General features: G+C 44.7%; 1 protein-coding gene across 2 annotated transcripts in view; it reads right to left on the bottom strand.

Moving 5' to 3' along the window:
• Positions 1 to 22207, bottom strand: part of STAT1 (signal transducer and activator of transcription 1) — a 112479-nt gene that overhangs the window by 19142 nt on the left and 71130 nt on the right. For both annotated transcript variants that reach the window (XM_040357140.1, XM_040357141.1), the window contains exons 14-19: positions 17621 to 17662; positions 12340 to 12423; positions 9296 to 9394; positions 8995 to 9130; positions 4054 to 4100; positions 2882 to 2976 (exon numbers count right to left, since the gene is read on the bottom strand). In XM_040357140.1, coding sequence (XP_040213074.1) covers positions 2882 to 2976; positions 4054 to 4100; positions 8995 to 9130; positions 9296 to 9394; positions 12340 to 12423; positions 17621 to 17662 — 503 coding nt within the window. The remainder of the gene's footprint in view (positions 1 to 2881; positions 2977 to 4053; positions 4101 to 8994; positions 9131 to 9295; positions 9395 to 12339; positions 12424 to 17620; positions 17663 to 22207) is intronic.

Here is a 22207-nt window from a genome sequence, read left to right as displayed (position 1 = left end):
GCAGCTAAAGGACCTTGCCCCTTTTTGCGATTCGGCACTGCGTCAATTTAACTGACGATTGCACGGTCGTGCGACATGGCTCCCAAACAAAATTGGCGTCCTTTTTTTCCCACAAACAGAGCTTTCTTTTTGTGGAATTTGATCACCTCTGCGGTTTTTATTTTTTGCGCTATAAACAAAAATAGAGCGACATTTTTGAAAAAAAATCAATATTTTTTACTTTTTGCTATAATAAATATCCCCAAAAAAGATAGATAGATAGATTTCCTCAGTTTAGGCCGATACGTATTCTTCTACCTATTTCTGGTATAAAAAAAAAAATCGCAATAAGTGTTTAACGATTGGTTTGCGCAAAATTTATAGCGTTTACAAAATAGGGGATAGTTTTATGACATTTTTATTAGTAATTTTTTTTTTACTAGTAATGGCGGCGATTAGCATTTTTTTTTTGTGACTGACATTATGGCGGACACATCGGACACTTTTGCACAAAGTGCTATAAAAATGCATTGATAACTGTGAAAATGACAATTGCAGTTTAGGAGTTAACCACTAGGGGGCGCTGTATGGGTTATGTGTGACCTCATATGTGTTTCTAACTGTAGGGGGGCGGGGCTGGACTTGTGACGTCATTGATTGTCTTTCCCTATATCAGGGAACAGACGATCAGTGACACTGCCACTGTGAAGAACAGGGAAGGTGTGTTTACACTCACCTCTCCCCGTTCTTCAGCTCCGGTGACTGATCGCGGGACACCGGCGGCGATCGGGTCCTCGGGTCCCGCGGTCATGGAGCTTCGGACCGGGTCCCAGGTGCACGCCCGATCCACGGCTGGGCACTTAAAGGGGACGTACCTGTACGTGCCTGTGCCCAGCCGTGCCATTCTGCTGACGTATAAGCGCATAAGTCGTTAATTGCGCAGGGTTCCCCTTAATATCCATACCAGACCTGAAGGGCCTGATATGGAATTTGGGGGGACCCCCACGCATTTTTTTTTAAATTTTGGTTCGGGGTTTCCCTTAATATTCATACCAGACCCAAAGGGCCTGGTAATAGACTGGGGGGAACCCATGCTGTTTTTCTTTCAATTACTTTTATCTGTATTGCCGGGACCCGACATATAATTATAGCCGCAAGTAGTTTTTTTCCTTTAGAAATTTCATTTTGTGCAGGGACTTTTCTAAGCACGGGAAACATGCTCTACTTTACATGCATACTATAGACACCCCCAGGTATGAAATTTAAAGGAATATTTCACTTTTATTGTTTCACTTTAAGCATTATTAAAATCACTGCTCCTTTTTGCATTGATACATGTCCCCTGGGGCAGGACCCGTGTCCCCAAACACTTTTTATGACAATAACTTGCATATTAGCCTTTAAAACTAGCACTTTTGATTTTTCACATTCGTGTCCCATAGACTTTAACGATGTTCGCACACATTTTTTGCCTGTTCGCATTTGTTCTGCTGCAAACCGAACCGGGGGGGTGTTCGGCTCATCCCTACTGAGCAGCACAGAAAGTCATTCATCTTTGGGTTATACTGCCCCCCACAGAAAGATTTGACACTTGCAAACAAAAAATTGCGGGCTAGCTCAGGATGAACCCTCTTACTCCCAAGCATGCCTCAGTTCCATAGTAAAGCAGTACCAACATTCACCTGGTAAAATGTGTGAATAGAAGAACAGGTGAAAACCTTGAAAATCTGGAAAAAATATGCTTTCTCACAAAAAAAAAAAAACAAGAAGTACTCAAAGATCTAGTGTAATGTGCCTTGATTGGAAAGGATGGAATCTGATATTTAAAACCATGAGCTTGGATGATGATCTGTCTAAGTCACCTACAGATGGTAGAACAAGAGGTTCGTGCACCCCTAGAGGGACTACCCATGATCACAAAAAGGCAAGTAATTCTTTTTGAAAGTAGCAGTAGCTAAGATAAGAGATAGACTACCGAAGGCCAGAACCACATCCATAAAATGAAGGGAAATGTCCTTTCTTTTTGGTGAACTGAAGCTGGACAGAAAGAAAAATTATATTCTGGTTGAGGTGAAAGGCAGAAACTAATAGGAAAAAGGAAGTCCTGGGCTTTAACACCCTATTGGATAAAGTTCACAAAAGGTGATGGCTACAAGAAATATTGTACCATTTGTAGAAAAAATAATGTCTTTAATGGGTTCTAATGTTGGTTTCTGAAGCACACAGAGAAACAGATTCAGATTAAATAAAGTCACAGGGGGACGAAAAGGGAGAACTACATGGGAGACTACCTGTACAAGAATGTACATGGGACACAATCAGGGCACATGGGGTACAGGTCAGCGTTTACTTGTTGTCTTTTTTCACATGCAGAGTAGCGCAGGAAGCGTCTCTGTCATAAGTTAACTTCTCTGTCTCACGCTGCGGCTGCTCCCGCCCCCCCCTCTCTTCTCGTCCATCCCCATTTGCTTGTGATATCATCTGGGATGGACAAGAAGAGAGGGGGGGCGCCGGGGGGCGGGAGCAGCCGCAGCGTGAGACAGAGAAGTGAACTTATGACAGAGACGCTTCCTGCGCTACTCTGCATGCAAAGGAAATCTACTCCCCCCACTTCCGCGGCACCCTCTGCCCTGCCTGCGGGCCATTTATAACCGGTCCGCAAATGGCCCGCGGGCCGGTACTTTGAGACCACTGGGTTAAAGTAATCAAATCTTCCTACCACAATGTCCTTTTTCAGTGGGGGAGTAACTGCCTTCACGGGAAGGAAAAAAGAGAAGACACTTTAGCGATTTTTGAAGATTGGGATAGGGTTTAAAATGAATTTAGAATGGCGTTAATTACTATTGTAGATCTGAAATAACTGTGAGAAGGGTTATGAATATACAATTAATAAATCACTCACCCATCATTCCACAGGCATAATAGATGCTTTCTAATTAGTTCCAAGATGCCCTCAATCCAAAGCCAAAATGGAAAATTCTTATCATTAAGATTTTCCTAAAATAAAGAGGATTACATCAAAACAACGTCTTCATAAGAGAAAAATATTTTTTGAATAATTTCAAGGAGTGTATCGAGCAAAGTTGATGCTGCTATGTCTTACACACAGACAGAGTCTTGTTAAAATTCATTATACAATTTCAAGTAAAGCCCATCAGTGAGCAACTTTTGATACATAGAAAAACACTGCAACTGTGCAATAAATATAGTCAATATACAAAAAGTTTACTATGATTTCTTTCTAAACCAATCAAGTCAGAATCTTGAGCGCACACTTCACAGGATCACAAAGGGGTGTATTTATAAAAAAAATAAAAATAATGGTGAGTGCATGTACATTCGTTCTATGGAAATGGGGAAAAAAATGAATGTTAATAGGCTATGTTTTGTGCTGGTTAAATGTTTTTCATTGATTTAAAATAGAAAATATTGCACTTGGCTACTAGATGGCGCCAAGTATCATAAGAAATTGCTATGATACAGAATTTTACTGAAATGAATGAAAAACATTCAACCAGTAAATCTCTTAGAAAGGGAAACACTTGTGTTCTTTGTTAGGCTGTTGAGGAACTCGACAAGGCAATTTTCTCCATTCCCGTCGAGGAAAAAGAAGACATGCTCTCTTTTTGGCTCGACGGGATCCTCGACAGTTTCCTCGTCGAAAAATGTACACACGACCGGTTTCCTCGGCCAAAAACAAAATCCCAGCAAGTTTCTTGCTGGCTTTTGCCAAGAAACTCGGTCGTGTGTGCGAGGCCTGAGGCCCCGTACACACGACCAGTTTCCTCGGCAGAATTCAGCTTCTGACCGAGTTTCTGGCTGAATTCTGCCGAGAAACCCGGCCGTGTGTACACTTTAGGCCGAGGAAGCCGACGAGGACCTCGGCGAGGAAATAGAGAACATGTTCTCTATTTCCTCGTTGTTCTATGGGAGCTCCTCGGCGGCTTCAGGGCTGAACTGGCCAAGGAACTCGATGTGTTTGGCACGTCGAGTTCCTCGGCCGTGTGTACGGGGCCAGAGAGTAGGAGAAAATCACAGAAAGCAGAGGAGAAAGGAGTCAACAGAAGTAAGTACCTTGCAGAATTTTGTCCATGGAATACAGTCATCAGTAGGATTTGGCCCTAAAGATGGAAAACACAAAATATTTATTTTTTTAATTCCCCATAAAGTTAGAATATAAACTGAAATACTTGTAATCCTTAAAGGGTAACTCTACTTTCGTGGTTGAAAAAAATAGCCGAAAAAATAATATAGTGCATACAATTGTGACACAAGTCATATTGTAAATTGAATGTTATTAAAAAACACCTTTCCTTTTCAATCTGCAGCCGCTGTCATTTTCTGAAAATTCAATGCAATATGGCTACCTGGAGGGGTTCTGTACACAGTGGGCCAGATTCAGGTTGAATTGCTTAAATCCGCGGCGGCGTAACGTATCACATTTACGTTACACCGCCGCAAGTTTTACGGGCAAGTGCTTGATTCACAAAGCACTTGCCTGTAAACTTGCGGCGGTGTAGCGTAAATCCGTCCGGCGCAAGCCCGCCTAATTCAAATGGGGCGTGTATCATTTAAATTAAGCGCGTTCCCGCGCCGAACGTACTGTGCATGCTCCGTTTTGAAATTTCCCGCCGTGCTTTGCGCGAAATGACGTTGCACCGACGTAATTTTTTGAACGGCGACGTGCGTTACATCCTTTTCTATTCACGGACGACTTACGCAAAAAAAAAAATTTAATTAGGCGCGGGAACGACGGCCATACTTTAACATGGCTAGTCTAAATATAAGCCATGAAATAGCAGTCGTAACTATACGCCGGGAAAAGCCGACTAGCGACGACGTAAGAGAATGCGACGACCGCGCGTAACTTCGTGGATCGCCGTAAACAGCTAATTAGCATACCCGACACGGAAAACGACGCAAACTCCACCCAGCGGGCGCCAAAGTATTACACCTACGATCCGAAGGCGTATGAAGCCGTACGTCTGTCGGATCGAAGCCAGAAGCCGTCGTATCTTGGTTTGAGGATTCAAACTAAAGATACGACGCGGCAAATTTGAAAATACGCCGGCGTATCAGTAGATACTCCGGCGTATTTCAGCTGTGAATCTGGCCCAGAATGTACAGAACGTCCCCTAGAAACATAATTTTCTGCTTGTGTGATTGGCTCACTGATTTTCAAAGAAGTCTGCACTAAAATACAAGTCAGATTTCAGGCATCCCCTGCAACAAAAATGTTATTTTTGGTGAGATACTCCCTATAGAAACATGTCTAAAGGGATGCAGGCCATACAGCTTTCCTCATTAGTGCCCTGCAGCGAATTGATAATTACAAAACCACTTCCATTAGATTCACTTTCCCACATGGGCACAGAGAAACACACATGGATTTCTTCAGAATGACAAAAGATAGAAATCCTTGTATTGTACACAGATCACCCAGAGGGAAATTATTTTTCTCAACAAAAAATGAATTACTCTTTAATAGGGGTGCAACGGATCGTCATTGATCCGTGATCCGAACGGGTCAACGTCCACGGATCGGCACACCATGTGATCCTCGGATTGAGCCCATAGGAAAGGCAGCGGTTTTGGCCTAGCTCTGGAGCGGTGGCCATCTTGGTACACCCGGCGGGGGACTAGGTGAGCTCCTCAGAGCGGCACGCTGACGGGGGAGATGGACATTACAGTGGGGGGGAGATGGACATGTGGACATTACAGTGGGGGGAGATGGACATTACAGTGGGGGGAGATGGACATTACAGTGGGGGGAGATGGACATGTGGACAGTACAGTGGGGGAGATGGACATGTGGACATTACAGTGGGGGGAGATGGACATTACAGTGGGGGGAGATGGACATGTGGACAGTACAGTGGGGGAGATGGACATGTGGACATTACAGTGGGGGAGATGGACATGTGGACATTACAGTGGGGGAGATGGACGTACAATGGGGGAGATGGACATTACAGTGTGGGGAGATGGACATGTGGACATTACAGTGGGGGGAGATGGACATGTGGACATTACAGTGGGGGAGATGGACATGTGGACATTACAGTGGGGGGAGATGGACATGTGGACACTACAGTGGGGGAGATGGACGTACAGTGGGGGAGATGGACATTACAGTGGGGGAGATGGACATGTGGACATTACAGTGGGGGGAGATGGACATGTGGACACTACAGTGGGGGAGATGGACATGTGGACACTACAGTGGGGGAGATGGACATGTGGACATTACAGTGGGGGAGATGGAGATGTGGACATTAGAGTGGGGGAGATGGACATGTGGACATTACAGTGGGGGAGATGGACATGTGGACATTACAGTGGGGGAGATGGACATGTGGACATTAGAGTGGGGAAGATGGACATGTGGACATTAGAGTGGGGGAGATGGACATGTGGACATTACAGTGGGGGAGATGGACATGTGGACATTACAGTGGGGGAGATGGACATGTGGACATTACAGTGGGGGGAGATGGACATGTGGACATTACAGTGGGGGGAGATGGACATGTGGATATTACAGTGGGGGGAGATGGACATGTGGACATTACAGTGGGGGGAGATGGACATTACAGTGGGGGGAGATGGACATGTGGACATTACAGTGGGGGGAGATGGACATTACAGTGGGGGGAGATGGACATGTGGACATTACAGTGGGGGGAGATGGACATGTGGACATTACAGTCGGGGGAGATGGACATTACAGTGGGGGGAGATGGACATGTGGACATTACAGTGGGGGGAGATGGACACGTGGACATTACAGTGGGGGGAGATGGACATGTGGACATTACAGTGGGGGAAGATGGACATGTGGACATTACAGTGGGGGGAGATGGACACGTGGACATTACAGTGGGGGGAGATGGACATGTGGACATTACAGTGGGGGAAGATCAGGGCCGGACTTACCATTGGCCTTGACTGGGCTCAAGCCCAGGGGCCCCACCCAATAGGGGGCCCCCTTTAAAAAAAAAAAAAAAAAAAAATTTTTTTTTTTTTTTTTTTAGGGGTCCGGAGGTCCCCAGGGGCCCGGAGGCCCCCAGGGCCCCGGACGGCAACCCCCCTTTTTTTTATTTATTTTTTGTAAAAAAATGTTTTTTTTTATATATTTTTTATTTTTATATATATAATATTATATATATATATTTTATTATTATTATTAAAGGGCCCAGGGGTCTCCAGGGCCCCGGATGGCAACCCCCCTTTTTTTTATTTATTTTTTGTAAAAAAATGTTTTTTTTTATATATTTTTTATTTTTATATATATAATATTATATATATATATTTTATTATTATTATTAAAGGGCCCAGGGGTCTCCAGGGCCCCGGATGGCAACCCCCCTTTTTTTTATTTATTTTTTGTAAAAAAATGTTTTTTTTATATATTTTTTATTTTTATATATATAATATTATATATATATATTTTATTATTATTATTAAAGGGCCCAGGGGTCTCCAGGGCCCCGGATGGCAACCCCCCTTTTTTTTATTTATTTTTTGTAAAAAAATGTTTTTTTTATATATTTTTTATTTTTATATATATAATATTATATATATATATTTTATTATTATTATTAAAGGGCCCAAGGGTCTCCAGGGCCCCCGGATGGCAACCCACCTTTTTTATTTTTTTATAAAAAAAATTACATTTTTTTTTATATATATATATATATATTTTTTTATTAAAGGGCTCAGAGGTCCCCAGGGCCCCATGTGGCAACCCCCCCTTTTTTATTTTTTTTATAAATGTTTATTTTTTTATTTTTGTTTATTTTTTTATTTTTTATTAAAAGGCCCAGAGGTCCCCAGGGCCCCCGGGTTTGGCAACCTCCCTTTTTTTATAAATGTTTTTTTTTATTATTATTAAAGGGCCCAGAGGTTTATTTTTTCTTTTTATTAAAAGGCCCAGAGGTCCCCAGGGCCCCGGATGGCTACATATATTTATATATATTTGTTTTCTTCTTTATTTCTTCTTTTTTTTGTAAAGGCCCCCCCGCTTCTCAATTTGCGGCAGCCCCCACGCTTCTCAATTTCAGGCGGCAGCACCCCCACCCCCCCCTAGGTTCTCTGCTTCAGGGGGCCCATGCCTTAAGCTGTGCAAGGGGCCCCAAAATTCCTGATGGCGGCCCTGCGCATACCTCCCAACACGCACGGATTCTGTGGGACTTTCCCGCACAGACAGCTTCTTCCCGCAGTCCCGCAAAAGGGTTAATTTTCCCGCACTGCAAGAGGAGGCAGCACGGAAGCAGGAGGAACCGGAGTGGTGTGTGGAGGACTGTGGCTGCTGAAGGGAAGAAAGCCGACAGCCGGGCTAATGACAGTCTGTGGCCCCGGCTGTTGGCACAGGTGAGAGGCACTCCCCCCCTCAACAACTGCAAAATCCCCCCCCCCCCGCTCAACAACTTTTTAATGCGCTCCCCCCGCTCAACAACTTCAATTCGCCCCCCCCCCCCGCTCAACAACTTCGATCCCCCCCAATTCTCGGCTCCAGGGGGCCCCTTCAACACTCAAGCCCAGGGGCCCCCACCACCCTAAGTCCTGCCCTGGGGAAGATGGACATGTGGACATTACAGTGGGTGGAAACGCATCCGGAACGTAGTATGTGTAGTGTGAACGAGCACTAATAGTACATCCTGACAGATATAGATCCAAACTTTTTAGAGAGAACCTGGGCCAATCAATACAGTCATACAGATCCTTCCTCTCATCGCAACTGTATACAGGAGGTAGCAAACTGCCAGTAAAACAACAGAACCCAATACTGGCAATAGACAAATATTTCAGGTGACCAATGGTGAGTTTCAAGGGTCCGTATTAAGGACAGTGGAGTAGCCCACATTCACCATGGAAGTTACCGGTAAGTCCAATTTAACTGAAAACGACATCCCAAAACAGTTATGTAATATTTGTCAGCCGCTCCACAAAGCGAATAGTACAGTATTTAAATTTCTGCCATGCAGACCATGATGACATTTATTTACACCATACCTAATAATTTCTCTTCCAGCATACTCAGCTGGTCTGTGTGAAGTCCTCTTTTGGTTGCTGAAGAAAACTGCCAGCTGAGTACGTCCATCACCTGGGACCATGTGGCTACTGCTGGGCTTAAGAAAAAGGATAAGTTCTGCAAAAAATAAACTATATTATTTTTATCACCCTAACAAATGATCATGCCAATTAGAAAATAAACATTCCCAAAAAGCATTGAAAACTGATACAACACAGGACAAATGAGTGACTGTATGATGGACAAGAGATAGATACTAATATAATGCAAATAATTGCTAACCTTTGTCTCAGGGCACAGCATATTATACCATAGAATAGAAGCCCAGCCACTGGGGAGCTGGCTCACATTGGAAATCACTACTATTGGAAGTGATGCTGTCTGTGGAGAAAAAGATAAGAGAAGTGATTTATGACATGTTTTTATCTTCTGAGATAAAATAAAAGGTTAGCCCTTATTCACATAGGGCGTATGAATCAGGGTGTGCGACCCTGAATACACCCTGTGTGCATTATGGGCGATTCACCGGAACCTGCTTCGATGTCACACTGGGAGCAGGGGCTGGGTCCATGCAGCCACTACATCCCAATTGACAGCAATGGGACTGACTGCTGGGGATGCATGAAACACCTGTGCTTCCCCATGCAGGTAAACAAGCCCCTTACAAGGGGTACAGATGTACACATTTTGTGTGAATGAGGCCTAATTATGTACAAATACCATTGTTTATTGTGGTTAAATATTTTTTTTTAATATTACACTTTCTTTAAAGTGGTTGTAAATCCTTACATATACTCAAATCTCATACACACGACCAGTTTTCCCGTCGGGAAAACTGCCATGAGAGCTTTTGGCCGGGAAAACCGGCCGTGTGTTTTCCCCGTGTGTTTTTCCAACAGGAAAACTGACGGGAAAAAAAGAGAAGAGATCCAGCTCTCTTTTTTCCCCTCTGGGATTCCCGGTTTTTAACCCGGCAATTTTCCTATGGGGAACACTGCGATGGAGCATACACACGGCCAGGATTCCCAACCAAAGCTCTCATGGCAGTTTTCCTGTCGGGAAACCCGGTTGTGTGTAGGGGGAAAAAGTTACCGAGCAGTTTCTCGGTTTTCCCCTCAGGATTCCCGGCGGACTCTACCGCTGGGAATCCCGTACGTGTGTACAAGGCTTCAGTGAAGTGACTGGCATCACTTGATACACATAAATGAAAGAAATCCTGCATAAGTTGTGCCTGTTTATCTGCAGTATTCTCTCCTCTACATTTGTTCAAAGTCAAGAATTTTTAAAGCTTGTCTGGCTGTCAGAACAAAGGGGGCGGAGAGCTGAAGTTACATTCTGCAGAGCTCAATGGGAAGAGCTCTGAGAGCTCACAAAGAACCCAAGAACAGAACTGAGGCTGTCAATCTGCTGGAGCTCCCTCCCATGTCACCGTCTTGGTGTCAGCAAAATTTGGAAGCAAGTGATTCATGCTGACAGCAGAGGAATGAAACAGCAGACAGAAACTAATGCAGCGTACACACGATTGGGCTTTTGCCCTGCCAAAAGCACATCAGAATTCCGATGGAACTCCATTGGAGTAAAATAGAACATGTTCAATATTTAAACTCTGATGGAATTCATCTGAATTTCCGATGGAATTTCTCCAATGGGGCATACACATGGTCGGAATTTCCGATGGAAAAAGTCAGTCAGACTTTTTCCATCGGAAATTCCGATCGTGTGTACGCAGCATTAGAGACAAGTACACACTATTGAGGGATATGCTTTGTTCGTATTTTATACCTGAGGTTCACAGCCACTTTAAAGTGACCCTCTGTCCTACGGGGTACTTATGACAAAACCCTGGGCTATAAAGGAGAAATCATACAAATGTACCATTCCACAAGCTTATTTTAAAAGTTTTTTGTCTTCAGATGCTGCGCCCCTGCTGTATTCCATACTTTCAAGTGTTAAAAATAAATACTTGCTTCTCCCATTGCACACTTTGTTATGGAAGGGGGAGCAGATTATTATCACATCTGGAAGTGTGGAATACCTGCAGTGTCTGGGGAGCAGCAAAGGGGCAGACAGAAGACACTGCAGGGACACTTAACCATGACCTTACTTAAAATGAAGACCTTTATCCTGAAGCATCTATAAAGGACTGCAGGCGATTCATTAACACCAGGAAGATTCTTATGTAGTGACAGTTACATGCACTGCTTTACACATATTCCCCTCTGTCTTGCTATCACACAAAATGACTCGCATACTAAAAAGGTAAGAAAATGCCCATCACAAACAATACAAAAATGCTGTCATTTTAGGAAAGCTGCTGAAAAGTACAGGCACTCAGCACCGTGCACATACTTGTAGCAGCGTTCGGTATCCTCTGATTGGCCTGAATGCCAAACTGGTCTGATCAGACAAAGTTACAATACTTCCTGGTATCGTTGGAGTTTGCCACTAAGCCCTTTTGGCCCATAAATAGGATCCAGGCAATCAAACTGCGTTTGTGTGGTCAGGAAGGATTTTTCTCATTGTGAGTCAGAGCTGCCATGGAGATTTAATTTAGCTGGTCAACTACTGTAGATGTACAGCAAACGTTAAAGCCCAACTCTGTGCTGCTATTTACACATGCAATCTCCCAGAGGCGATTCAGTTCGCATGTTGCGCTATATAAGTTTCTCACTCACTCACACTATAAGGCCGCGTACACACGGTCGGTCCAAACCGATGAAAACGGCCTGAAGTCCAGTTTCATCGGTCCAAACCGACCGTGTGTACGGTCCATCGGTCTGTTGTCCTTCGGACAAAAATTAGAGAACTTGCTTTAAAATCGAACCGATGGTTAGTACACAAAAGCATCGGTTCAAAACCCGCGCATGCTCAGAATCAAGTTGACGCATGCTTGGAAACATTGAACTTCGTTTTTTCAGCACGTCGTGTGTTTTACGTCACCGAGTTCTGACCCAATCGGTTTTTGGAAGGATGGTGTGTACGCACATCAGACGATCAGGCCACTTCAGCGGTGAACCGATGAAAACGGTCCGTCGGACCATTCTCATGGGATGGACCGATCGTGTGTACGCGGCCCTGCATTGTATGCAATGACATTAGAGAACTATGACCAGTTAGGCGGCTTTAGAGCAACCAGTTGCACGTAGAAAGGAAGCCCGAAAGTGGGGAATAAAGTAAGTATTTATACTGATTCCTTTTACTCCTAGTTAAACATGTGTTTAACCTATGCACCCTAGGGGAGAAGGGGGCTGGTGCTGGAATTGCTTCTGTAAATTTATCAGAAGCCCATAGTGCGGCTTTAATCCTAATTTCTAAAGATACCTTACCTCCAAATCCACTACATATCCAAGATGGCAAAGCTGTGTCTCAAAACTCAATGAATGCAGTTCCTCAGTCACAATAAGAGGCCCCTGAAGACAAGAAAATATTGCATTCAATTATTTTCATTATATTATCAAAAGCATAAAATGTATGTATATATATATATATACAGGCATACCCCGCTTTAAGTACACTCACTTTACATACACTCGCGAGTAAGGACATACCCACGAGTGTATGTAAAGTGGCTTACAAGTACTGTACAGACATTTTGCAGCCGCAGTAGAAGGAGCTGAAGCTCCAAGAGCATAGCCCGCCCTGTTCCAGTGTGCCCCTGACACCCCCTCTACAGCCCCTGGGACCTTAACTACGGCTTCTGACACCCCCACTACAGCCTCTGACCCCCCACTATACCCTAGAAGTGAAAAAAGGTATTGTTTCACTTTAAGTACATTTTCATTTTACATACATGCTCTGGTCCCATTGTGTACTTAAAAGTGGGGTATGCCTGTATATATATATATATATATATATATATATATATATATATATATATATATATATATATATACACACACACACACAATATCTCTCAAAAGTGAGTACACCCCTCACATTTTTGTAAATATTTTACAATATCTTTTCATGTGACAACCCTGAAGAAATGACACTTTGCTACAATGTAAATTAGTGAGTGTACAGCTTGTATAACTGTAAATTTGCTTTCCCCTCAAAATAACTCAACACACAGTCAATAATGTCTAAACTTCTGGCAACAAAAGTGAGTACACCCCTAAGTGAAAAAGTCCAAATTGGGCCCAATTAGCCATTTTCCCTCCCCGATGTCATGTGGCTCGTTAGTGTTACAAGGTCTCAGGTGTGAATGGGGAGCAGGTACGTTAAATTTGATGTTATCGTTCTCACTCATATTGGTCACTGGAACATTGCAAAGACCCTGAAACTGAGCTGCAGCACTATGGCTAAGACCATACAGTGGATTAACAGGACAGGTTCCACTCAGGACAGGCCTCCCAATGGAAAGAAGTTGAGTGAATGTGCTCAGCATCATATCCAGAGGTTGTCTTTGGGAAATAGGCGGATAAGTGCTGCCAGCATTTCAGCAGAGATTGAAGGGGGGGGGGGGGGGGTCAGCCTGTACGGGCTCAGACCATATGACGCACACTGCATCAAATTGGTCTGCATGGCGGTCGTCCCAGAAAGAAGCCTCTTCTAAAAATGATGCACAAGAAAGCCCGCAAACAATTTGCTGAAGAAAAGCAAACTAAGGACATGGATTACTGGAACCATGTCCTGTGGTCTGATGAGACCAATATTTTTTTTTTTTTTTTTTTTTTTTTTTTTTACCACCTCAGCTTATTTCCAATATACTAGAGACCTGCTCATGATCCGGTGCTTCTTGCGTCTCTATTTGCGGTTTGCATCATGTGTGGTATATATTATATTCACTATCTTTTTTTTTTTTTTTTACATACATGTGTATATATATTTAATATTTGCACCCCCCCCTCCCTCCCCTCATGGCTCCCAGGGGTCCCCTGCCCGTCCTATGAATAAGATCAAAAGCAAGGTTGTAAATAAGTAATGGGGTTAGGAAGAAGACTAGTCCTCTTCTGTTCGGGTAAGGGTAGGAAAATGGGGGAAAATTGGTCAGATGTAGATAGGAGAGAAGCGGGGAAGGAAAGAAATATATTGTCTCGCATTAAAATGAGAGAAAAAGGGGAAAATTGGCGGACTCCCCGCTTAGTCAAACCCTTACTCTCTCCGCATAGCTCCATGTTTTTTTATATTCCTTCCATTTTCCCCACTTCTCCCTATGTTCGCTGTTCTTCTCCAGATTGATGAGACCAATATAAACTTATTTAGTTCAGATGGTGTCAAGTGTGTGTGGCGGCAACTGGGTGAGGAGTACAAAGACAAGTGTGTCTTGCCTACAGTCAAGCATGGTGGTGAGAGTGTTATAGTCTGGGGCTGCATGAATGCTGCCGGCACTGGGGAGCTATAGTTCATTGAAGGAACCATGAATGCCAACATGTACTGTGACATAATGAAGCAGAACATGATCCCCTCCCTTCGGAGACTGGGCCACAGGGCAGTATTCCAACATGATAACGACCCCAAACACACCTCCAAGACGACCCCTGCCTTGTTAAATAATCTGAGGGTAAAAGGTGATGGATTGGCCAAGCATGTCTCCAGACCTAAACCCTATTGAGCATCTGTGGGGCATCCTCAAATGGAAGGTGGAGGAGGACCGCAAGGTCTCTAACATCCACCAGCTCTGCAATGTCATAATGGAAGAGAACTCCATTGGCAACCTGCAAAGCTCTGGTAAACCCATGCCCAAGAGCAGGGATGTTCAAACTACGGGCTTTCCAGCTGTTGCGGAACTATTAGGCATTGTAAAACTCTGACATTCACAGACATGGCTAGGCATGATGATCCCCTGCCCAAGTGGATGTAAACCCTAAAAAAAAAAAAAATTTTTGATGTCACAATGTACAGTATAAGATTTCCTATCATCTGTCCCCAGTCTTACCACACAGAGTTAATCCAGCTCTGAGCAATCCTCTTTTATTGTTCAGTGAAATAAAACGGACTTACAGAGAAAAACCTTAGTCCGTTCCGCCCCCTTGCTGTGAGTGACAGGTTATGTACATATCTCATGCACTAGCCTGGAGACAGGCATTATTTTTTAATTCCCACCCTCACTCCTTTTCTGAAGTCATGTGGTTACTTCCTGGATTTTGACTGGATGTTAGTGATCATAGCAGAATTTAGTGTAAAGAATACACAAGAGAAAATGCATGTTGACAAGGGGAGTGTAGAGGATACACTTATGGGTCACAGGATTGCAATTAGTTTTTAGCAGAGAACAGTCTGAAGTCCACTCTCTGCTGACGTCACGGATATCAGTCCAGGCAACGCATCATCACAACAATAAAGTCTGAAGGGCCTAGACTGATGCCTGTCTCAGCCTCTCAGCGAGCCACTGAGAGACTGAGACAGCCGCTCCCTGCCCCTCCACAGCTCAGCGCTCCAATGAGCGTGGAGGAGCAGAGAGGAGAGCTGCTGACTGACAGTCAGCAGCTCTCTGCTCGGGGATCTGTGAGAACCGAGCCATCAGCGATGTTTGATCGCTTGGTTCTCAGTGCAGAGGCGGCAGGAGACAGATGCACCATCCACCTAGGTAAGTATGATGAGGGGGAAAAAAAACTCTACTTCTCTTTTAAAGTTGTGACATAATTGTTATAGGACAGTCAAATTGTGCTTGACGGTCGAAAAGCAAATATGCCGCATAAAAAAACTATGTGTATTTAATTTGCAGTGAATCATTGTAAGGCTCCATGCAGATGGGAGCGTCTGCCTGTACAGCGTAAAAGAGTCAGCATATTTTGTGCTCGGGATGCCCTTGACCTGCGTACAACTGCCCATAAACATGAAGGTAGCTATGCACAGCTATGCACCATATGCTATTGATGCTATATGGGCACATACACCTGTCTGCATGAAGTCTAATAGCCCCGCTGCAGCTTGGTGGCTGCTTGAATCCTGCTAAGCTGCAGCTAAAAGCTGCACAACATCACCTCATTCACTAAGTTAACTGAAATTTCTCTTTGCTGAAAGTATAGCAAATGAGCTGTGCTGGCTTCAATGGTCCCATCTTGTGTCAGCACAATGCACATGAATGGATAGTCTTTACAAAGGTAATTTTATATTTAAAGCAGAGTTCCACCCAAAAATGGAACTTCCGCTTTAAGTACTCGTGACCCCTTGACATGCCACATTTGAGCTGTCATTTTTTTTGGGGGGAAGCGTGGGTACATAGTTTTGACAGGTACCCAGTTCCCACTTTCTCTCCTGGAGCTGAAAGGAAGTTCACCTCTCCCTCCTTACAATCTTATGTGACATGTCACAGGTCCCAGAAGATTGCCCAGCCATTCATAACGCGCATTGCAGCTCACGCCTGTGTGCGCTTCACAGCCGGGTGCCCACACTTGCAATGCCGGCGCCGCAGAGAGGAGGGGGAGTGAAGTAAGCATCGCTGTACCGTGGGACAGATGAGTGTCTGTTTATTAAAGATCAGCAGCCACACTTTTTGTAGCTGCTGACATTTAAATGGATGGAACTCCGCTTTAACCTTTATCTCATTTACTAAACTAAGTGAAAATTCAGTTTGCAAAGTGAACATGCAAAAATGTATTCTTTTAAAAAGCATTCCAAAAGCTCCCTATAATGGAGACCAGAAAAATAGCACTGGCACTGAAAACCTGGGGTTCTCCTACTGAAACAGGAATTTGAAGTGGTATTTGGTCAGCTCTTCTTGGCTTGCAGTTTTTCAAAAGGATCATCACAGTCTCCTTGACCTGTGCCTGAATGGATCTGAGAATAAACTGCCACCCAGGAATTATTTGTATAGATTTATAAATATTTATTCCCATATAAAAGTAGGATAAAGGATGGAGCAAACGCATTCTGGGAGCCTTAAAAATAGCCCATTCATAAGGGCTTAAAGATGGGGAGTGACGTATACTGCACAAAACAGCAAAAGTAAATTAACAGTACTTTGACAGGACGAGTAAAAAACACATAGGGGTTGATTTATTAAAGGCCAATAGACTTTGCACCTTGCAAAGTGCAATTGCACTCTGCAGGGGCAGTTGCTCCAGAGCTTAGTAAATGAGGTAAAGCTTCACTTTGCAAAGAATACCCAAATCGCATGCAAGGAATATTAAAATAATTGCATTTTTGCTTGCACATGATTGGTTGATGAAAGTCAGCAGAGCTTCTGCTCATTTACTCAGCTCTGGAGCAACTGCTCTTGCAGTGTCCAACTGCACTTTGCAAAGTGCACAGTATATTTGCCTTTAGTAAATGAACCCCATTGGCTCATCCTTTTAACCTAATTTGTATTGAAATAAATATATACCTGGACAATGAATTCCTGGTGGGGCGCTTTAATCTCAGATCCAGTAAAAGCAGACTGGGCTGTAGGCCATGCAGGACAGCAGAAGCACCCTAATCTTTTTAGGTAAGGTACAGTTTAGCTTTTAGTGAACCTGCATGGACAATAGTACAGTCATCATTTTCAGCAAATTTGGGATAGAAATGGGGGAGTGCATTTTATAAACCCCAAAAGTAAAGAGCAGTTGTGCGCCTCCTAAATCTTTTAATTGTATTTAATAGGAGGAATCCCATAGTATTTACCTTAATGACACCACCCATAGATGAGAAAATCATATGCAAACATATAAATGATCACTTTACCTCATTAGTCCTGTTTCCTGCATTCTTTTGTTCTTTTAATTGCTAAAAAGTAAACGTAGAAAGAAACATAATGATTTCTAGTCTCAGAGCATTCTAAAGAAGAACAGACTTGGAGGATGATTTATAAGTCGCATTGCCATTTGCCCCGGGAAAGTGGATGTACATTCGCTCTGAGCAAATGGGAATAAAAAAAAAAAATGACTGTAAATAGACAATATCTTGTGCTGGCTGAATGTAAATAATTGATTTGAAATGGAAAATACTGCATTTAGCCACTAGATCAGGGGTCTCCAAACTTTCTTAACAAAGGGCCAGTTTATTGACCTTCAGACTTTAGGGGGGCTGGACTATGGCCAGTGGTAGTGGAAATTTTTCTTGGCATCAGTGGGAGTAAACATCGCCATAATTGGTATTGGGGGAGAAGCAGTACCCTAGCATTGGCAGGAATAGTGCCCCGTCATTGGATTATTGGAAGGAACAGTGCCCCTTTATTGGTATCATTGGGAGGGGAGGAATAATACCCCATCATCGGTATCATTTGAAAGCAATAATGCCCCATCATTAGTATCAGTGGGAGGAATAGTTTCCCATTATTGGAATTAGTGGGGGATATTGTGCTTCATTGCTGGTATCAGTTGGCAGAATCGTGTCTTGTATCTTTGGAAGTAGTGACCCAAGGGCCGGATAAAGGCAGGCAAAGGGTCACATCCGGCCCCAGGGCCGCAGTTTGGAGACCACTGCACTAGATAGAGCCAAGTATTGTAGGACATTTCTATGATACTTAGCTCCATCTAGAAATCAAATGCTGTATTTTCCATTTCAAACCAATTATTTATATTTTTACCACTTCACGCAAAATGACGTACCCGTATGTCAGTACTTTGACGCTATTAATAGTGCAGCTGCTGACTTTTAAAAAATGGACACTTACCTGTCCAGCGCGCCTGCGATGTCGGCAGCCCTTGGTGAGGGAATCAGGAAGTGAAGCGTTGCGGCTTCACTGCCCAGTTCCCTGCTTTGCACAGCGCATCATAACTGGTCCCCGCTCTCTCCTGGGAACAGTGTGTTTTCCAGAAGACAGCAGGGGGGGGGGGGGGTTGGGAGTGGCGTGACTCCCATAGGAGCCTATGCCCGAAAGTGGGTGCAAATACCTGTCTTTTGAAAAGCGGAAGTTCAATTTTTGGGTGGAACTCCCCTTTGAGATAAAAGTGGTCTCCGCCTATGGAGATTTTTAAGGGTAAAAGTTTGTCGCCATTCCACGAGTGGGCGCAATTTTGAAGCGTGACATGTTGGGTATCAATTTACTCGGCATAACATTATCTTTCACAATATGAAAAAAAAAATTGGGCTAACTTTACTGTTGACTTATTTTTTTAATTATAAAGTGTATTTCTCTTATCGTCCATGGACGGACACAGCTCCTTAAATCTTGACAAGTGGGTTATGTTCCCTGTTTACAGGAGAGGACTAGGCAGAAACATGTTAAATAGTTAAATACATGTTACATTAACAGAGTTGAACAGCCCCGCCCAGGGGGCGGTCCCTCCAGACATAACCCTCCTCACTGCAGCTTGCAGCCTCAGTTTCGTTCTGCCTAGCAAAGGAGAAGGACGTATGGCTCCCTTTGGGCCCAGCGCCCTGAGGAGAAATTTTATTTTATTTTACTTTACTTTTTCTTGAAGAATCTTCTTTCAACTGTTGGCTGAGAGACAGGCTGGATATTATAGATCCTTGTAGTCTACTCAGTCCGACCAGCAAGCGTGGGCACACCTTTGCAAAGAGGCTTGGTCTGCCACGCCATACCTCATGACTCCTGAGGTGGCCGGTGAGCTTTGCTCCGAGGTCCACATATGACTGAGCTGTGGTGTTGTCTCAATCACAGTGGACCGGGCCGACAGCTACCTCCATTGCGGTTGTAGTTCTGTCAGGAATGCGTCAGCGAGTCCTCGCTCGGACGGGTAAGTACAGTCCCTCCTGCTTCGGTGGGTTGGTACGGCTGGGCATTCCTGGGGTTCGGGGGTCCCTTCCCCTTACTTCCCTGCTCCTTTCCCTTGCTGCATTGCTAACATTGCCGCTGTCAGGGGGGAGGGGGCCTTCCTGAGGGGACTGTGTTATCTGGCCTGTGTTTTTTTTTTTTTTTTTTTTTTTTTTGTTGTATTGGGCTTTCCTGTGAGGTAAAAAGCCCTGTGATGAGCACAGATGTTTATGATTATACTTCAGCAGACGCTGACTGATTGGTGACACCTGTAACGGTTTTGCTTTTTATGCTGTATCTGTGTCTTATCCTTAAATAAAACAGCCCTATGAGGCTTTTCCTGTTTAAACACAGGTCCCTGCAAAAGTTACCTCACGGTTCTTTTCCTCACAGGCAGCGCTGGGCAGTCTCCTCCTGAGGGAGTCCCCTGGTTACCCCTGGTCAGCGCAGCAAGTGGGTGAGAGGCCCTGAATAGGGCTCTAGGAGCTTTTGTCTATTTGTATGGACAGGTGTGCATATTGTAATACACACTATATGTAAATATTGGAGTCAGTATCTGGGTCCTTCCCCACATGCTGGTGGTGGCAGCAGGTGTTAGCACCTGTGATTCCCACAGAGTTTTTATTGTTAGTCCTGGACACAGTTTGTGCCAGGGTGGGGGTGGACTGCGGGCGGGCGGTAAAAGAGTGCCCCCTTCCCCCGTTATCCCCTGGGGAATGCTCTGTTATGGAGCCATGGACTAGGTACCTAGTTGAAAAAAAAAAAAAAAAAAAAAAAAAAAAGGCAGAATAAGGCATTTATGGGTGCGCTTTTTACTGCTGCAAGGGACTCTCCTAAGCTGCATAGTGCAGCTGGGTTTCCGCCGAGGGCTCGGTCTTTTTTGGATCACACAAATCAGACCGCTGTGTAGGTTTTTTCCTTCTGTGCCCTTCTTTGATAACTTCTGAGATGCGGAATGAGAAAAGCCACTGAGGGCTTTTGTAGTCCCTCACCGCCGGGCGGGAACCCCTACTTGTATGGATCTGACTGATAGAAGATCCGAAGTACTGACCCGTTCCATGTTTACCATGCTGGGGTCTGGCTTGCGGCCTATTGTGGCCACTACACTGGGGTCTCAGTGGTCGCTGGCGCTATTTTTTTTTTGGGAGATTTTTCAATTACATTGAAAACTCCCATTGGCGCCCATTTTGTCGTAGCCACGCTATGGCGCAGCTTACATTGTGCTGGCCTTTTTCCTGTGGCCGCGTTCTGAACGCTCGGCGGCCATCTTGGAGTAGTCCTGACCCCTAGTGCTGTATACAACTCACAGAGTGAGCATTTTGCACCAGACAGTGGAGGAGCACCGACTCTCTCCTGAGGTTATTAGCCTAGCGGACCAGCTGGTCCAGGGCCTCATATAGGTCTGTGATGCTTCATTGAATGCTGCGCCCTTGTTATCCAGGGCGTCTGTTTCAGAATGGTTTTATGCACACGGTGGTGTAGTGCTTAACTCCATTACTTGGCAGCAAAAGAGTCATTGGTTCGAATCTCCAATCTGCCTGGAGCTTGCATTGTCGCTCCCTGTGTCTGTGTGGGTTTCCTCCGGGTACTCCGGTTTCCTCCAAAGACATGTGTGCATACACCTACATAATATACATACACACTATGTGTGTGTATTATTTAGGGGCAACCCTCCCAGGCCGTCAAAGGCCCAGCTGGGGGACTAATCTGTCCCTGGGTGCATAAGCCGATCACGCCGGCACCCAAATCCTGCCAATGTATATAGCCTTCCCTCCCTGTCTCTAGGTGGGAGGGGCGGCTTGCAGGTTCACAATTCAGTGAAACCTCCCTGCTCTCCGACTAGTGGGTCTGCGAGGTGGTCTCTTCGGAGTACTAGATAGGGTTTCCTCCTATCCACAGAACAAAGTTCTGTCCTTGTGTCTTCCCCTCCCGGCACGTCGGTCTGCCTTGGGCAGTGTGGGATTTGCTAAGCTGCAAGGTAATTTTACCTTTCCTGCAGGACGAGAGTTTTGGGGTTTTCTATGGGCCTCAGGCCCTAAATACCTTTGTGAACGTCGGGTAGTTCCGCATGGAATCCATTGTTCGGTGGTAGCTGCGCTTCATCCGGGGGATGTCCTGACGTCCTCGGACATCAGGGACGCATACATGCATGTCCCGTTTTGCACATGTCACAGTGTTTTTTTCTGTGCTTCGTGATGAGAGAAGGGTCTCTGTCAGCCTGTGGCCCTCCCTTTTGATCTGGCGTCAGCACCATGGGTTTTCAGCTAGGAGCTCGCACTTATTTGAATTTTGTTGGGTCAGCGAGGCTTTGCCTCATTGGCTACTTTGACGACTTTCTTCTGAGAGCAGCTTCTGTCTCCGACCTAGTGGATGGGTTATTCCCATTCAGACCCTCCGAAGATTCGGGTGGATGTTAGACGTTTAGGCCAGAAAGTGTAGCTCAGTGGCAGCAAGCCTGCCCTACATGTGTGCGACCCAGGGTTCAAATTATGGGCATGCTAGGTTCCGACTCAGCGTTGGAGTATCTAGTGTTGATCCAGACTCCTCAGTGGCAAAGGTCCTTCTTCCCCTGGAGAAATTGCAGACTCTTCAGTCTGCGGAGAAGGTATTGG

This window comes from Rana temporaria, chromosome 6 (genome assembly GCF_905171775.1).
Source record: "Rana temporaria chromosome 6, aRanTem1.1, whole genome shotgun sequence".
Taxonomy (NCBI): Eukaryota; Metazoa; Chordata; class Amphibia; order Anura; family Ranidae; genus Rana; species Rana temporaria.
This window is presented reverse-complemented; position numbering and strand designations above follow the sequence as displayed.